At 37.7% G+C, this 14,936-nt stretch overlaps 1 protein-coding gene across 1 annotated transcript in view; it reads left to right on the top strand.

Annotated features, from left to right (window-relative positions):
• LOC104927904 (CUB and sushi domain-containing protein 1) overlaps positions 1-14,936 on the top strand; it is a 294,884-nt gene that overhangs the window by 152,639 nt on the left and 127,309 nt on the right. Inside the window, exons 13-20 of the mRNA XM_027281351.1 lie at positions 3,269-3,451; positions 3,590-3,775; positions 7,775-7,915; positions 11,206-11,327; positions 11,594-11,666; positions 13,092-13,230; positions 13,956-14,143; positions 14,295-14,483. Of these exons, the coding sequence (XP_027137152.1) occupies positions 3,269-3,451; positions 3,590-3,775; positions 7,775-7,915; positions 11,206-11,327; positions 11,594-11,666; positions 13,092-13,230; positions 13,956-14,143; positions 14,295-14,483 (1,221 nt within the window). The remainder of the gene's footprint in view (positions 1-3,268; positions 3,452-3,589; positions 3,776-7,774; positions 7,916-11,205; positions 11,328-11,593; positions 11,667-13,091; positions 13,231-13,955; positions 14,144-14,294; positions 14,484-14,936) is intronic.

Below are 14,936 nucleotides of genomic sequence, written 5' to 3'. Positions count from 1 at the left end.
TTTTCATATTATGCCAAAGCTGACACCGTTATAGAGATAAGGATTGTGACAGCCACAGTGAGTGAAGGTGAGAGGGAGAGATATAGATGTTAGACTAAATACTTATTATTATTTGAAACAATCCATTTATTCTGTTTATATATTTCATTACATACTGCATCTTACCATACCTATGCTGCTCTTTAAATTGAATTGAACTAAATGGAAGTGAACTAAATTGAATTAACTTGAGACAAAGTGGTGAGACAGGTAGAGAGAGAGAACAAAAGAGACGCTGAGGGTAATTTGATAAATGTAGAGACAGAGGAAGAGGGACAACAAGAAATTGACAGAGTGGGACAGAAGGAGACAAAATGGCAAATTGAGTGAGAGGAAATAAACAACTCAGAGAGTCTCAGAGAGGCCGAGGGAGTGCGAGAGAGTACGAGAGAGGGGGAGACTGAGCAGGATGGAAGTTGTCCTCTCGGTTCTGCTTAGCTATGTTTGATTCAATGATGTTGCTGACAGTGTTGTCCAGGATCAGTTACTGCTGAAAGGGAATCAGCACAGTGTAGCTACAAAACTCACGTGCGTGCATGCATGCAGCTGTAAACGTAAGCAGGTGATGTTCACCATCATCGGCTCAATGTGAAGATGGCGGTGACCTTGATTTTGTGTGTTTAATATTTTTTCCTAACAGCACTATGGGTCTTTTTATCTGATACTATACATTTTATGAAAGACATGAAACAAACAGTACTTAATGACCTCTTGATGATCTTGTAGTTTAATTTTTTTTTCTGCAGGAACAAACGCCTGTGGTGTGTTTTGTGTGTGTCCTTGCATGTATGTATGTGACGCTGTCACATTGTATAATGTCATCATGTTACTTTGATCACCCCCTGGGAGCTCTTACGTTTTCATCCCTATAGGAAAACACCCAATGTGTGTGTGTGTGTGTGTGTGCATGTGTGTGTGTGTGTGTGTGTGTGTGTGTAGATGTTTTGTTTTTAAATGCTCTCATGTTACACTTGTTAATCACTGCAGCTTGTGTGTATGTGTATGTGCATGTTCGAGAGAGCGAGAAAGAGAGTGAGTTAATATCATAAACACACACACAGCCCATTATGGTAATTGAAGCCTTCAGTGAAGTTCTGCTGTTTTCAAGCTGATGGCAATTGGTTGTGAAAAGAGTAATGATGTAAATAATGTATTTATTCTTTAACTCATCAAAGGACTGAAGCATTAAATGTCTTTAAGATTCTTCTGTAGAATCAACAGTATCAATATTAAAAGATGGTGCATCTGGATACCAGCGAATTACTGCAGATTTAAAGCTTGACTTTGTTGTTGCAAATCCTCAAAATGCAAACATTAAGCGTACAAGAATACGTTGGTAGTTGTTTGCAATACAGTGATTACTGTAAGCTGATGGTCTTGATTAACTACATCAAGGAGTTTCTGTTCTCTGCAAGTTGATTTTCATACTGTACATGGCTAAACTGACTGAATGTGTCTAAAATACATCGAAATACATTTAAACCTGTGTGCTATGCCTGTGAATATGCCTGGGAGTAATACAAATTTAATATGATTTATAGTTAATGGGCTAAAACACACAAAGTTACCAAAAAGTAGGTCCCTAAAGTATCCATCTGTGTATTTCCCTTTCCTTTTGCTTATTAATATGTGAATACATAAATCTTTTGTTTTATTTTTTCGAGTCCCCATTATGTAGATGACTTTATATAATATGTGACTGTTGGAAAGGGAAAGGAAAAGAATCATAAAATGTTGTTTTGAGACGTGAATCTATGTTCTGCGCTTCGGTAAAACTCTTTAAACTTAGAAAGAAAGGAGAGAAAATATGAGAAGAAGCAACAAGAGAATGAGCAAACTAAAAAAAAAAAAAAAGTGAGAGAGGCAGTTACAACCATAATGACAGACTTACCAGGGCCTCAAGATTGCTGATATCCATCTTGACACTCGTCAGCTCTGTGACAGCTAGCTGTGGGCCATATACACACACAGACACACACACACACACACACACACACACACACACAGACAGACAGACACGCCTGCCACTTCTTTGAGTATTCTATTCTTGTGGGCTGTACTTCCATCCCAACAGATAGTAAAAGTGTAGAACACATGCACTCAGACGTGCACGCACATACACATATACAGTGCTCACCTTGAGATGTATTTGCCCAAAGCGAATCCAGGAGCATGGTGGAGCATGTGTTACAAGATGACAGACGTCTGGTAGAATGTCAAATTTTAAAGGAGGAAGAGCAGTGGATAAAAACACACTGCCATTAAAGGGCAGTGAGGAGGGGATAAAAAGAGGGGGGTGAACAAAATGAATAGAATATGATTGCAAGCTAGTTCGGCAGCATTGCTAATCTCATGCCAGTGAAGCACAGTGTATTGAATCAGACCGAGAGAACGAGTACGAAGAAGAAAAAGACAATTTGAGACAAAAGGATTAAGATAAAGAAACACGGAGAGAAACAGCACGTGTATGAAACAGCAATGTTGCAGTCTTTGTCATTTTAACCTCCTGTTGGCTACTTAACAAAAGCACACATGGATCAGTGTGTGTTCGCTACCTGTGTGCCTCCACATATTGTTTTGCCTTTCACATTTAAACCTGAATTACACTACAATTACCCTGATGGCAATTAGCTGTGAGACGGGAAACAGTAAAATTAATTTCTCATACTCCAGGTTGTGCTTCCTAACACAGCAATTTAAAATTATAGACTCTTGACTTCAGACACCCTAGACACTTTTTTCTGCTCTATAATCAGGATCACTGCCAGCTGCCTTTTAAAGAAAGTAGCATATATTTTAAATATGGCCTCTCTCTTCTCTCGGTCGGTCATCTTGGTGCCCTAGCTTAGTGGACAGTCTAGTGAGCCTAGGGAAGGGTCTGTTCGCTGGTTGCAGAGTCATCCAGAGATACAGCCGCATTAATCCTAACCCTGACCGAACTGTCGACATCTTTGAGCTTGTTTTGTTGGATAGTTGCAGATAAATCTTCTCAGATCCCTTTACTGACCAAAATGTAAAATTTGCAACTTTGACAGACAGAAAAATACATGAGAATAAACATAGCTACATTACTATAAACACCACATAGAATCGATTTTTGATTTTATTATCTAAAAATCACTGTGTGCATGTTATTAATTTAACCCGACCTCACAAACACACAACAACAGACAGCCCTTTATTAATTATCAGCATAAAAACATGGCCGTCTGCACTGTGTTTGTTACAGAGATTGAACGAGGAGGCTGCGGTGATCCCGGGGTACCAGCATTTGGTCGCCGTAGCGGTGATCGCTTTCAACACAGCGATGAGTTGACCTTCTTTTGCCAGTCGGCCTTTGAACTCGTGGGCGAGAGGACAATCACATGTCAGCACAATAACCAGTGGTCTGGCAATAAACCCAGTTGTGTCTGTAAGTAGACGTACATTTTGTGTCTTTACTTAGTGCTATATCTATCTCTCTGTGCCTTTCTGCTTGTATTCTTGCCAAAATTACCATCCTAATCTCTTTCCTTCCTGCTTTTCTTCCTTTGTTCCTTCCTGTTTGTAGTCTCATGTTTCTTCAACTTCACGGCTCCATCAGGTACTATATTGTCCCCGAACTACCCTGAGGAGTATGGGAACAACCTGAACTGTGTGTGGTTGATTATCTCTGAACCGGGGAGCCGCATTCATCTCCTATTCTCTGACTTTGACTTGGAGCCACAGTTTGATTGGTTGGTGGTCAAAGATGAAGGTAATTATATCTTAATATTAATATTTAGACCTCAGGATATGGATTTGCAAATTCTTTATTTATTTAAAGTATGTGGGCATGTGTATAGTTACTTAAAAATGGTAAAATCATTTGCGTAAAGAAAATTTCACAATGGATTTGGTTGATGAATAGCTGACTGGCTGGACAGTTGTATAGAAGGTTATTGATTTAAACTCAGTCAAGTAAAGCCTTCACTTGACTGGCTGGTCATTAAAGATGAAGTTATGTTTAATTGACTGGCTGCAAACCTGCAGGGATGTTATTTTGTAGCAGTGTTTTGATAATTGCAGGGCAATTAGTGCTGTTGCACTGGGCAAACTGAAATTAAAGTTGTTGCTTCAAAGTGCTTGTCCAGCGAGGTGATAATTGACTGATGGAAACACATGGAAAACACGTGGTATGTCCCAGTTTTGAAATCATGATATTTGGTGTCTGAGACCTGTTTGGAAACTTCATAGTCACATTACAAAAGTAAAGTGAAAACCACACATGCTGTTTAGTGACGTGAGAAATGTTACTTTAAAACCATGTGAACCGTCAAATATACAGTAAGTCAATGGAAAGCCACAAGTGCCTTTAGCACCAGTGTGTTGGGTTTAGTGGTATCTAGTAATGAAAAATAAGCTTCTTCTAAAGTAATAAAAACATAATGATTCTTATTTTCAGGTGATTATACACCAATGAAAAGTTGTGCATATTGTGTTTCATTTCTTTCATATTCTGTAAATAGACCCCCCTAAATCTAACACACTGGACCTAAGTATGACAAAAGTGGTTTTCATGGCCAGCAACCAGATCAACCATGAACATACAGTATGTTGGTTTGTAAATAGGACCAGCATTCACTAATGTGGCGCTCATTAAATGGGTGAACTGATTGGGCTTTAAAATGTTAACTACTGTATGATTACGCCTCATTTAATACTCTGCTTTTCAGAATCACAAAATATATTTAGAAATCATTTTGAACTTAAAGGCCGAATCACAGTTCTCTACAGGGTGATAGATCAGATACTTCAATGTAAAACATGAATAAAGAGAGAGAGAAAAAGTAAAAAGACAAAAACATATTTGAGCTGTTATTTGAAGAGGCAATAATACACTTATCAAGTGCTGCTCTTACCAACATATCAATATGTATTGTCTCATATTTGTCCTTAAGTGACACATTTAAATGTACAACATCCAAATCCTTATAAACAACAAAGTTGCACTTATGCAGCCAATGCACTTATGCCTTTTAAATGCATACATAATCATAAGAAATGCTTTAGTCCAGGAAGAAAATTAATATGCATCCCAATGCAAGATGAACGTTTTTCTGCAATAACAAAAAAACCCAAAGGCTTTTCTGTTCAACGTGGATTTTATGTGACCTTGACACTCATGCCTTTCACTTGCTTTTTTATATTCCTGGATAATAAAACATTGGAATACAAACACATGACAGGCAAAAGTGAACAGAGCAACCACAGTAATAACCCATAAATCTCCTGATCTGGAAACAGCAGCATCAAATCCAGCCTAAAAAAAATCTAATAAAGCTTCAAGCTACACTTTTGAACCCCATGTGCAGTAAATGGTTAACATAATCAGAAAGCCATTGTTGTCATCTAATATAAGAGAACATAGTGACTGTTACAAAAGGCTTTTCTCTAAATCTCTCTTCTTTGATAAGACAACGCAGCACCTTGTCACTCTTTCAGCTATTGTCGCGTTGATTCTCTTTCCACTCCTGGTCTCTTGCCTATCAATGCAATAATGAGTAAGTGAAAGAGCTCTCGGATCGCTGAAGAACAAAGAGACTGGCACTTTGCAACTCAGTCGCTGTATGGCTTAATTGAGTCTAAGTGCATGGGATCCAAAACCCAAAGTCAAGGAGGAAATAGAAAGAAAACTTTCTGTGGGAGTGTTAGTGAAGAATCCCCATTTTAGATTACTTTTATTACTGAAGTGTTCTCGAAACTTTTTTTCTGTTTCTTGCAGGGTTGTCAACTCATGCTGCTTTCATTGCATCTTTTGTAGCTGGATTCATTAGAGGATTTTCAATATTACTTTCGATAGTGTATGTACTAGTCTAAAACATACTAAAGGGAATCACACTGATTGCTTTCATGCTTCATGTCATGTTTAAAGATTCAATCTGGCCTCTGCAGAAGACGTAGGTCTTACTTTGCGATTGCATGTCACAGCACATGAATTAACAATCAAATTCACAAACACATTTGCTCTGTATCTAGATGGTTTACCGCATATTGAAGTAAAGATCGTTGTCAGATCATAGATGCCAGATGGTGAGATTTATCATCAGTAAGATAAGCTGTTTGAATTTTTCAGTTGCATTCTCAAAGGTACATATCAAACTATTTGTAGACAAGTAGAAGGCCCTTAGTGGATGAACGCAGGAAATGTTGAGTGGAAGAAGCCATAATGAATAATCGCCAGTGCTGCTTCTCCTACCCATGCAAACTGCAGGTGTTTTCTGATGAATCACAGTTCCTGCTGCAGCACCAATCTGCTAGACTCCTGGTGGGCCATCAACAACAACAAGCATTGTGTTAGTTCTGGCAGTGAACTGAAGTTGTGCATGCCAATAGCTCATCAGCATTAGTTGACATTTATAATCACCAATCATACTCAAAATAAATTTCCAATCACATTCAATCAACACAGTGAGGTGGTCTTTATAATCTCTCATTTACTTGTGATCATTATGGCACTGCTGCTAATCTGTTTATTTCTACCTGCTACAAACTGCTGTTACTGGCTGTGGCGATTGATTTCTCCATCAACCACCTCAGCCTCCTCCTGTTCAAGTGTCTTATTACCATATGTGGGGAAGGAATATCTTTCCTTGTTCATTATGTATACTCCATATCTCGCTGATATGGGCCTGCTGGGTTCTGTTCTGTGTAGCCCTATAGGGTTTTATTGAGCTCCCCGCTGAATCTGTCATTGGCGGTTGGATCATTGGGGGGTACCCTCTAGAGAAGAGTGTATTCTGCCAAACAAAAGTGTATAACCATTTGTTACAGTAAATGGTCTTATGCTGTGACACACGTCTCAGACAGAAATGAGGTGTTGCATGGTTACAGCTGTATAGGCCAGTGGGGGAGTTGTAATGGTTTCTGGGCCATTCAATTGGTATACAGTGGGTCTTTTAATGGCTACAGAGAGATGCCTTAATGCCAGAGCACACCTTGACATAGTAGCCAGATTCAGGCATTCATTGCAATCATGTACCCCCAAGGGGATGATGGGTACTTAAAGCAACATAATGCTCCCGCCATGGTGAAAAGAACTGTCCATGGATCCATAGTTCAAGGCACATTCAGGTGAAATAATGTTAATGACCTGGACACCACAAAAATCCCCTGATTTCAGTCTCTTGGATTCACTCAGCTGCAGCGTATACCATTTGCATCAACTTTTTGCAGTTGTGTGTGAAGCACTGCTGCCTGTCTGGTTTGCTTTAACACTAAAACCCAGCAGGTACCTTGCTGAGTCACTGCCAAGACATGTGGAAGCTGTTATTAGGGCTAAAGGTGGTCCAATGCAGCACTGAACAGGCATCTGTATTTTTCCAGTCACAGAGTGTGTATTTTGTCTTCCGAGTTAGAAATAAAGTTAGAGACATAGTTCATGAAACAATCCTGTATTAATGTACATTAGTGAATTACTATCATCGAGAGGTGGAAGGAAAGTGCATCACACTTTGGAAGACTGTATTATTATTATTATTATTATTATTATTATTATTATTATTTACTATGCAGATTAGAACTGAGATTGAATCTCTTTTCCCTAGCACTGATAACATTTAATACATCTGTTGAGGTCCCTGAGGTATTTCTCTAAATATATTTCTTTCTTTATAGGAGTCCTTCACATTCCAAGTTTGTCCTTCGCCTAATGTAATACAGAATTAGATGAGCACCATTAAAATATGTCTCTAAAAGATTGTCTGTTCTGTTTTAGGCCTGTCTGAGCCAACAACATTTGGGACGTATTCGGGAAAAGACGTTCCATCACAGCTCGCCTCAAATGGACACATCATGAGACTGGAATTTCAGTCTGATCATTCTAATACTGGAAAAGGGTTCAATATCAGCTACACAAGTATGTGCGATCTACATACCTTCCTATCTCTCTCTGTCTATCTGTGTCTTTATATGTATCTGTCAGTTACATTTACCAATGTGTGACACGTGAAAATTTGATGAAAACATTGCCTTTGTTAAATCAAAATATAGTATTATATAGTAAGATTTATTGTCATCATGACCATCACAATGCCATGTAAGTGTAAGTTCTACATGTTAGTTCCACTGAATGTAGTCCATTTTCCATTTATCGTCAATCTGTTGCCAGTTTTCTATCAATATAATTTGTATTCGACTTTCTGTAGTTTTGTCTATATTCAGCCAAGTATGCTTGAACATCTTTGAATAAACCTGTAGAATCACATGCACTGAAATCAAAGTAAAAATGCATCCTAAAATGGTTTGAAAACATCATCTGGCGCCCCATCATTTGTGTCCAGTTTGTGTGCTAGTTGTGTTGTGTATTGGTGAATTTGTGTTATTCCTGCAGTTATCCAGTCAACCGTCTGCATGACATCACATTTGAGATATATCCAGAGCAGCTAAAATGGAGTTTTGATAGCAGAAAATTGTTCAACAATCTAAAAATGACAGCAGTGAACATGAGCAGCAGATTTTTGAGGTCAGCTCCTCAGACTGGAAGAGAAACTGTTTCTTGTGAGATACAGCAGTTTCTGTCGGTGTATGATTAGAGAGATTAAAACAGAACTGGCCTATAAGCCAATGCAGTTGCAATTTAAAGTGTGTTTTGAATAAGAGGAGACAGTCTCACTTTTTCTTGATCAGGTAAACACTTACTGCCTCGCTCTTGCTGGTTTACTCCATCTGTGCATGTAATCCACAATTCAAAGCAACATGTTTAGCATTGTCACAAGGCATTTTGGCAAGCACACAAGAAAAATCTGGGTATAAATAGGCACATTATCGTAACAAGAAAATATAACACCTTGTTAAAAAAAGAATATATGATGTACTGAACATCAAAACGTGAGTATTCAGGAATACCCCCCGTCTCAGCTGTGTCACTGTATGTGTAACAGGAAACTTTAAAACAAATTAACTCTTCTTTTTTTTTGTATTTTATGTGCGGATTTCCAAAAATCAGGGTTTGCTTTGAAAGGTTTGAAGTGTGGAGCTACTATCTCTGTAGAAAATATCTATTAAAGGCCATCCAGGCACTCATGAAATATAGAAATACAGTAATTGGCTCAGATTCATCGTACACTAACCAAAGCTGAATAATACTTAGATGACAGCTTTACCTAGTTAAGCCTGCCACTTTGTCAGCTTTAAACCTGACTACTGCAGCCTGTGTATTTATCTGCTCTAAGCTGAACCAGTTCTGCATGACTGATTCTGATTAATTCTCTGTGATTTCCATGCGGTTTTGCACCATTTCACACACGGCCTCCCAGATGACTTTGTCTCTGACTCTTCCTTGAGAGGTAACTTTTGACAAATGAAAGTACTAAATGATATTTTGCCTCTTCAGCACCACGGCATATTTAATAAAAAAGGCCCTATCTCTAAATCTAATGAAATCATTTTTTTCACCTAAACCTCAGCAATATTGGAAGCAAAAATATGCCACTAGAGTCTCTTTTTATTCACAAACATTTCCAAAGTTAAAGTACAAATACATAAATCATCTTTATACTCCTATTTACCTGGTTATATTATGCAATGTTTTAATGTCAGCAGTTGTAAAAAAAAAGAAACACAATGTGTTGTAGATAAATACCCATAACCTTAGAGAAAGACAAATGTTACTACATTTATCTAGTATTTGATGGGGAAACTTTTTGAGAATGTAATTTCAATATCAGATCACATAAATTCTATATTGGGAAAGATTAGATTACTTTGTGCTGTTTCAGTAATCCGGTCCATTAACATTTAATGCATTATGCATATCATTTGGTGTTGCTTTGGGTATATCAGTATTTATTTATATGAATAATGTTGAAACACGCGCACACTAGGTAGTTATTTGAAAATAGCAATGTATTGGAAGTCAAAGACTGGTCAGAAAATAATACGTTATTAAAAAAAGTTATTAATTTATGACGTTAAAGTTGAAGTCAATTAATCAATTTCCGTATATAATTGCATTGTCTAAAAATTTACTTCACTGTAATGACAGCTGTCGTCATCAATGTTGTATTTGCTGCAAAAAAAACTGTAAACAAAACCGTAATCTTGCCTAAACCTTACCTAAAATTACCTTAAAGCAATAAGTCACAGCATAGTGCAGTGCTGACTCGGTTTGAGGATGTAAAGATTGGTGCAAAATTATACCAAAAGTCATGTGGTCCATGTGGAGAAACCAAGATACATAAAATAATTGTATAGGACAAAAAATATCCACCCTAAAAAAAAGTCACACGATGCCGACACCACAGTAAGCTACACAACATGTTCAACATATTGGTGTCAAAGTTAGAGGTCATGTCTCTATTTTTCCTTCTGTTCCAGACATATTATTCTGTATTTTTTTCCCTTATTTTCTTTTCTCTCAAATCCATCATTTTGACCTCAGTCTTACTTTATCCGAAACACTCACAGCACACTCTGTCTTCTCCCTCCCCTGAGTTTACACATATAATATAAATATCTTGTGTAATGTAATTCTGTGTGGGTTTTCTCATATGTATACATTTCCACCCTCTGTTTATGCCTCCTAATCTTATTCTTATCAGGCATGTGAATGTTTGTATAGTTATTTTGCATGCAGTATGTGTGTGCTGTACATGTATATTTAAAATTGTACACAAATGCGCTTCAATCCATCTGCCAGTATTATATGTATGTATGTGGTGCGTTTGCATACCTGCAATTTCCTCTCTTGCTCTTGTTTTTTCCCTCTCCTTCTATTTCTTTCTCTGCTCTCATTTCCTCTCCATCAGTAGCTAATCAACCTGAGACGTGTCCAATCACTGGGTGTATGCTCTGGGTGGGATCAGGTTAATCTCTGGAATAAGGATAATATAAGCTAAACATGACAGGGTTGAATCCACAAGAAGATAATTCCATGCCCATATTTCCATATCAGTGAAGTTGTCACATACACTGACAGTGATATAGCTATGCTTTTCAAACTTGTTTCTCCGTCTGGTAGAACACATTTTCAGGTATTGAAGTGAATTGAAAAGACGGGTTAAAAATAGGAAACAAGTGTGTGTTTCTTTGTTTTTTCTGTCACATTTTCTCTCTTTTCAGTTACAAAGTAATTTCCCTTTGTTTCACACAGTGTATTCTGTTTTTGGCTCCTGTTTAAACTTCTCTCTCTGTGTTGTCCTTCTGTAGCGTTCGGTCAGAACGAATGTCATGACCCAGGAGTTCCCGTTAATGGTCAAAGGTATGGTGACCAGTTCCAACTTGGCAGCTCCGTGGCTTTTCGCTGCGATCAAGGATTCATTAGGACACAGGTAAAAATCAGATATCTGTCTAAATCTACTTTAATAGAATATTGAAGTTATTAAGTGCAATATAGATATAGATATTTCAGAAGTATTCGCATGCATATTGGTAATAGTAGGTATCACAGCATACATGGTAAAATACCAGTAAAATGCTACATAATCTCCTGTACTTAATAAGCTAAATAACGCCCTTGTATTTATGGTGTAGTTATCTTGATGTTTAATTTTTAAGTTAAATATCTTAATATCACACATTTATATCATATTTCTAGGGGTCAGATCAGGTCACTTGCATAATCCAGGATGGAAATGTTGTCTGGTCTGCGGCTGTACCTCGCTGTGAAGGTAAACACACATGCAAACCGTGGCTGTTTATGTATGAGCATGAGATAATCAATGAAAATGTGCCACTTGTCAGAATACAAGGTGGCAAAGCATCGAGCTATTTGGCTTTCTCTGTGTAGCTTAAGTGTGCTTATACCCTTTAGAAAATGTAGAAATTTCCTGTTATAATTGCTTTAGCCTCCAGCCTCCCCACACTTATTCAGCCTGTTTGTATGCGTCAGTCTCTCTCAACAATAATCTTAAATGAGATTGGCACAAGTTCTGCTGAAAGTCATTCAGAGAGACACATTCATTATATGCAGACTCTCATATACAGAGATGTATGTATAGTGTGCAGATAAACTAATATGTGAAATTAACAATAAAATGACAGTGAATGTGCCAATATTTCAACAGTTTTTATTGGCAAACAGTGGCCTCTCAGTCGTTTTTTTTTTTTTTGTATCCCCTCCATCTTGATTGTATTGTCTAAATGACATTATCAAATGTTGCCTGTTGTTCATAAACGGGATGGAGGAGACAATCAAATCGAATAGAGTTGTCATATTATTAACTATGGAATATGGAAAAATATTATCCCTCCCTTTGCACCCGGAAAGATAATTATGTTTTATTTCTAGAATTACTTTCCCTTGTTCATCCCATTCACTGCTCCAATATGAGTGAAGTGATTATCTTTTTAGCTTGCTGAAAGGTTGGAGTTATGAGAGCAGTCAGGAGGGCAAAGGTATGAGCTACTTGAGAACAGAAGATGTAAGAGTGTGAAGAGAAGCCATTGCAAATTATATTGTATTGTATGAAGAGCAGTGGATAATATACAGATCATGAACTCCATGTATATGTTTTCTTGTTCTATGTTAGCTCAATGCTTAATCAAAAAGGAACTGTGAAAATCAAACCAAATATAAAGTTACAAAGTGGTTTATTTCCATTGATATGAAATCTAAACTCAGCTAAAGCTAATTCTCATAGTTTCATGTGCCATAATAGAGATTTTTGTGACTCTAAATTAGCTATAAATTAGTGTCAAGATGTGCCAGCTTTGCTGCCTGCAGCCTTCTGAGTTGCAGGGAAATGAGGAACCACTTTTTGCCATAATGTGACACATAAATATCTTTGATTTCCCCTATAAATTATCATGCTATAATTATTTTAGCCTTTTTCAAACATTAGCAGCTCAAAATTGTTTACTCTAGCACAAGGTTGGCACGGCACATTTCTTGAGGTAAATGTTTATGTATGAAAACTAGAAATTCAGAAAGGATTAGAGAGCTGAAATAAATTGAGCAGATGATGAATCTGCTAACTCAATGTAGTATTTTGGAGTGTTTTGCTCTTGCTGTACCACGTTTATAAAAATGAAAAAAAAGTGATTAATTTCTCTTTCTCTGGATTGTGTGTGTGTGTTTGTTTATTTACCTATAGCTCCATGTGGAGGACATCTCACAGCTCCTACTGGTGTTCTGCTGTCTCCCGGTTGGCCCTCCTTCTATAAAGATTCTCTGAGCTGCCAGTGGGTGATTGAAGCACAGCCAGATCATGCTGTGAAGATCCACTTTGACAGGTTAGACTTGGTTATGTAAGAACAGAGAGATGTTTAAGTCTGCTCATCAGTTACTGGAGAAGGCAGTCCGATTGTTGCATAAACATAGGCATGAAGTATGTCACTCTCTTAGTTGGTCAGTCTTTCAGAATCATTATACGTTAGCAAATATAAATATAGTTAGTGAGTCAGTGCTGCAGTAAATAATGAATTTTGGCTTTTTGCACATTTTTTCTGGAAACAAGCCACAAGCAGATGCAGCGTAGCCTGAAATTACTATAGCTGAAATTTGTCATTTTTGAGAAGTGATATAAAGGCCAAGCTATCTTCATCGCCCGTGAGGCATTTTGTTTATACGTTATTCATGTTTGCATTGCAGGCAAATGTCTGGTTGAGAGGGTAGTTAATTGTTCAGTTAGCTGGTTAAATATTCAGACGGTGGAGGTGTATCAGTGGTTCCCAACTCTGTGTATTCTATCCCACCAGGCGATTATTGCATTCACATGATGTCCTTTTTCTAAATCACTATTATATCTCTATTGTATATATTTATATACACAGACATGCAAGAAGTAAATAGACACCTCCATTCAAATTCAAATTAAAGGTGTTTGTATTTACTTCTTGCATGTCTGTGTATTATATATCTATATATATATATAATTTTATTATACTCATTGTAAACAAGTATTTGCTCTTGTTACGTGATGTTTGAAGTTTTTGTCTGTTTGTTTGTGTCTTTCTAGGTTCCAGACTGAGGTCAACTACGACACACTGGAAATCAGGGATGGTCCCTCTACCTCTTCTCCTCTAATCGGCGAATACCACGGCACCCAAGCGCCTCATTTCCTGATTTCCACGTCCAACGTCCTGTTCCTGTTGTTCACCACAGACAACAGCCGCTCTGCAGCAGGTTTCAGCATCAGATATGAAAGTAAGGCTGATTGACTGATATAAATGTTTGGTTGAGGCATACTAGATGTCTTGCAGGCAACAATATTTTGCCGGTGTAATCACCCCATGCACACACATATCCTCAACCTTTTGACTCTGCGGCATTTGCGCTTCTGTGATGTGATTCTCAGGTGTGAAAATGGAATCAGACTCTTGTCTCGATCCTGGTATCCCTGTCAATGGTCGTCGCCATGGAAGCAGCTTTTCCATTGGCTCTCGTGTGTCATTTACGTGTGACCCAGGATACACACTGAGCGATCAGGAGCCAATCGTTTGCGAACAAAATCATCAGTGGAGTCACGCTCTTCCCAGCTGTGATGGTGAGAATCTTTCTTTCATGTTTTCATTTTCATTTCATTTTTGATGAAGACCTACGCTGGGCTGAACCCTTTTGGACCCTATTCCAAAACAAATATGTGCTAATGTGAGGGACACATTCACTTGCAGGAGGAGTTCTCTGAAGTTCTCTAAAATAGGAAACAGTGGGAAATGAGGTCATTGTGGAAAGAGTTAAAGTCTGTAGCACTGTAACATTTCTGTCAAAAAAACAGAAACACATTGAAAATTTCCTATTCAAACTGGCACACCGGGTCAGTGTGTCTTTTGCCTCAGAGAACAAAGCCAATTATTTCACCTTGAGTTGTTTGTAAATACACAAAAGCTATACTAAATCCTATACTTGGCAAATAAAGTAATCTTTACTTTAATCTTGGGCAAAAAACATGGTATCTGCTTGATTATACAAGCTTTAGAGATGATGTTTTCATTTTTTT

The sequence above is a fragment of the Larimichthys crocea genome, chromosome VIII (genome assembly GCF_000972845.2).
Source record: "Larimichthys crocea isolate SSNF chromosome VIII, L_crocea_2.0, whole genome shotgun sequence".
NCBI classification, from domain to species: Eukaryota; Metazoa; Chordata; class Actinopteri; family Sciaenidae; genus Larimichthys; species Larimichthys crocea.
This window is presented reverse-complemented; position numbering and strand designations above follow the sequence as displayed.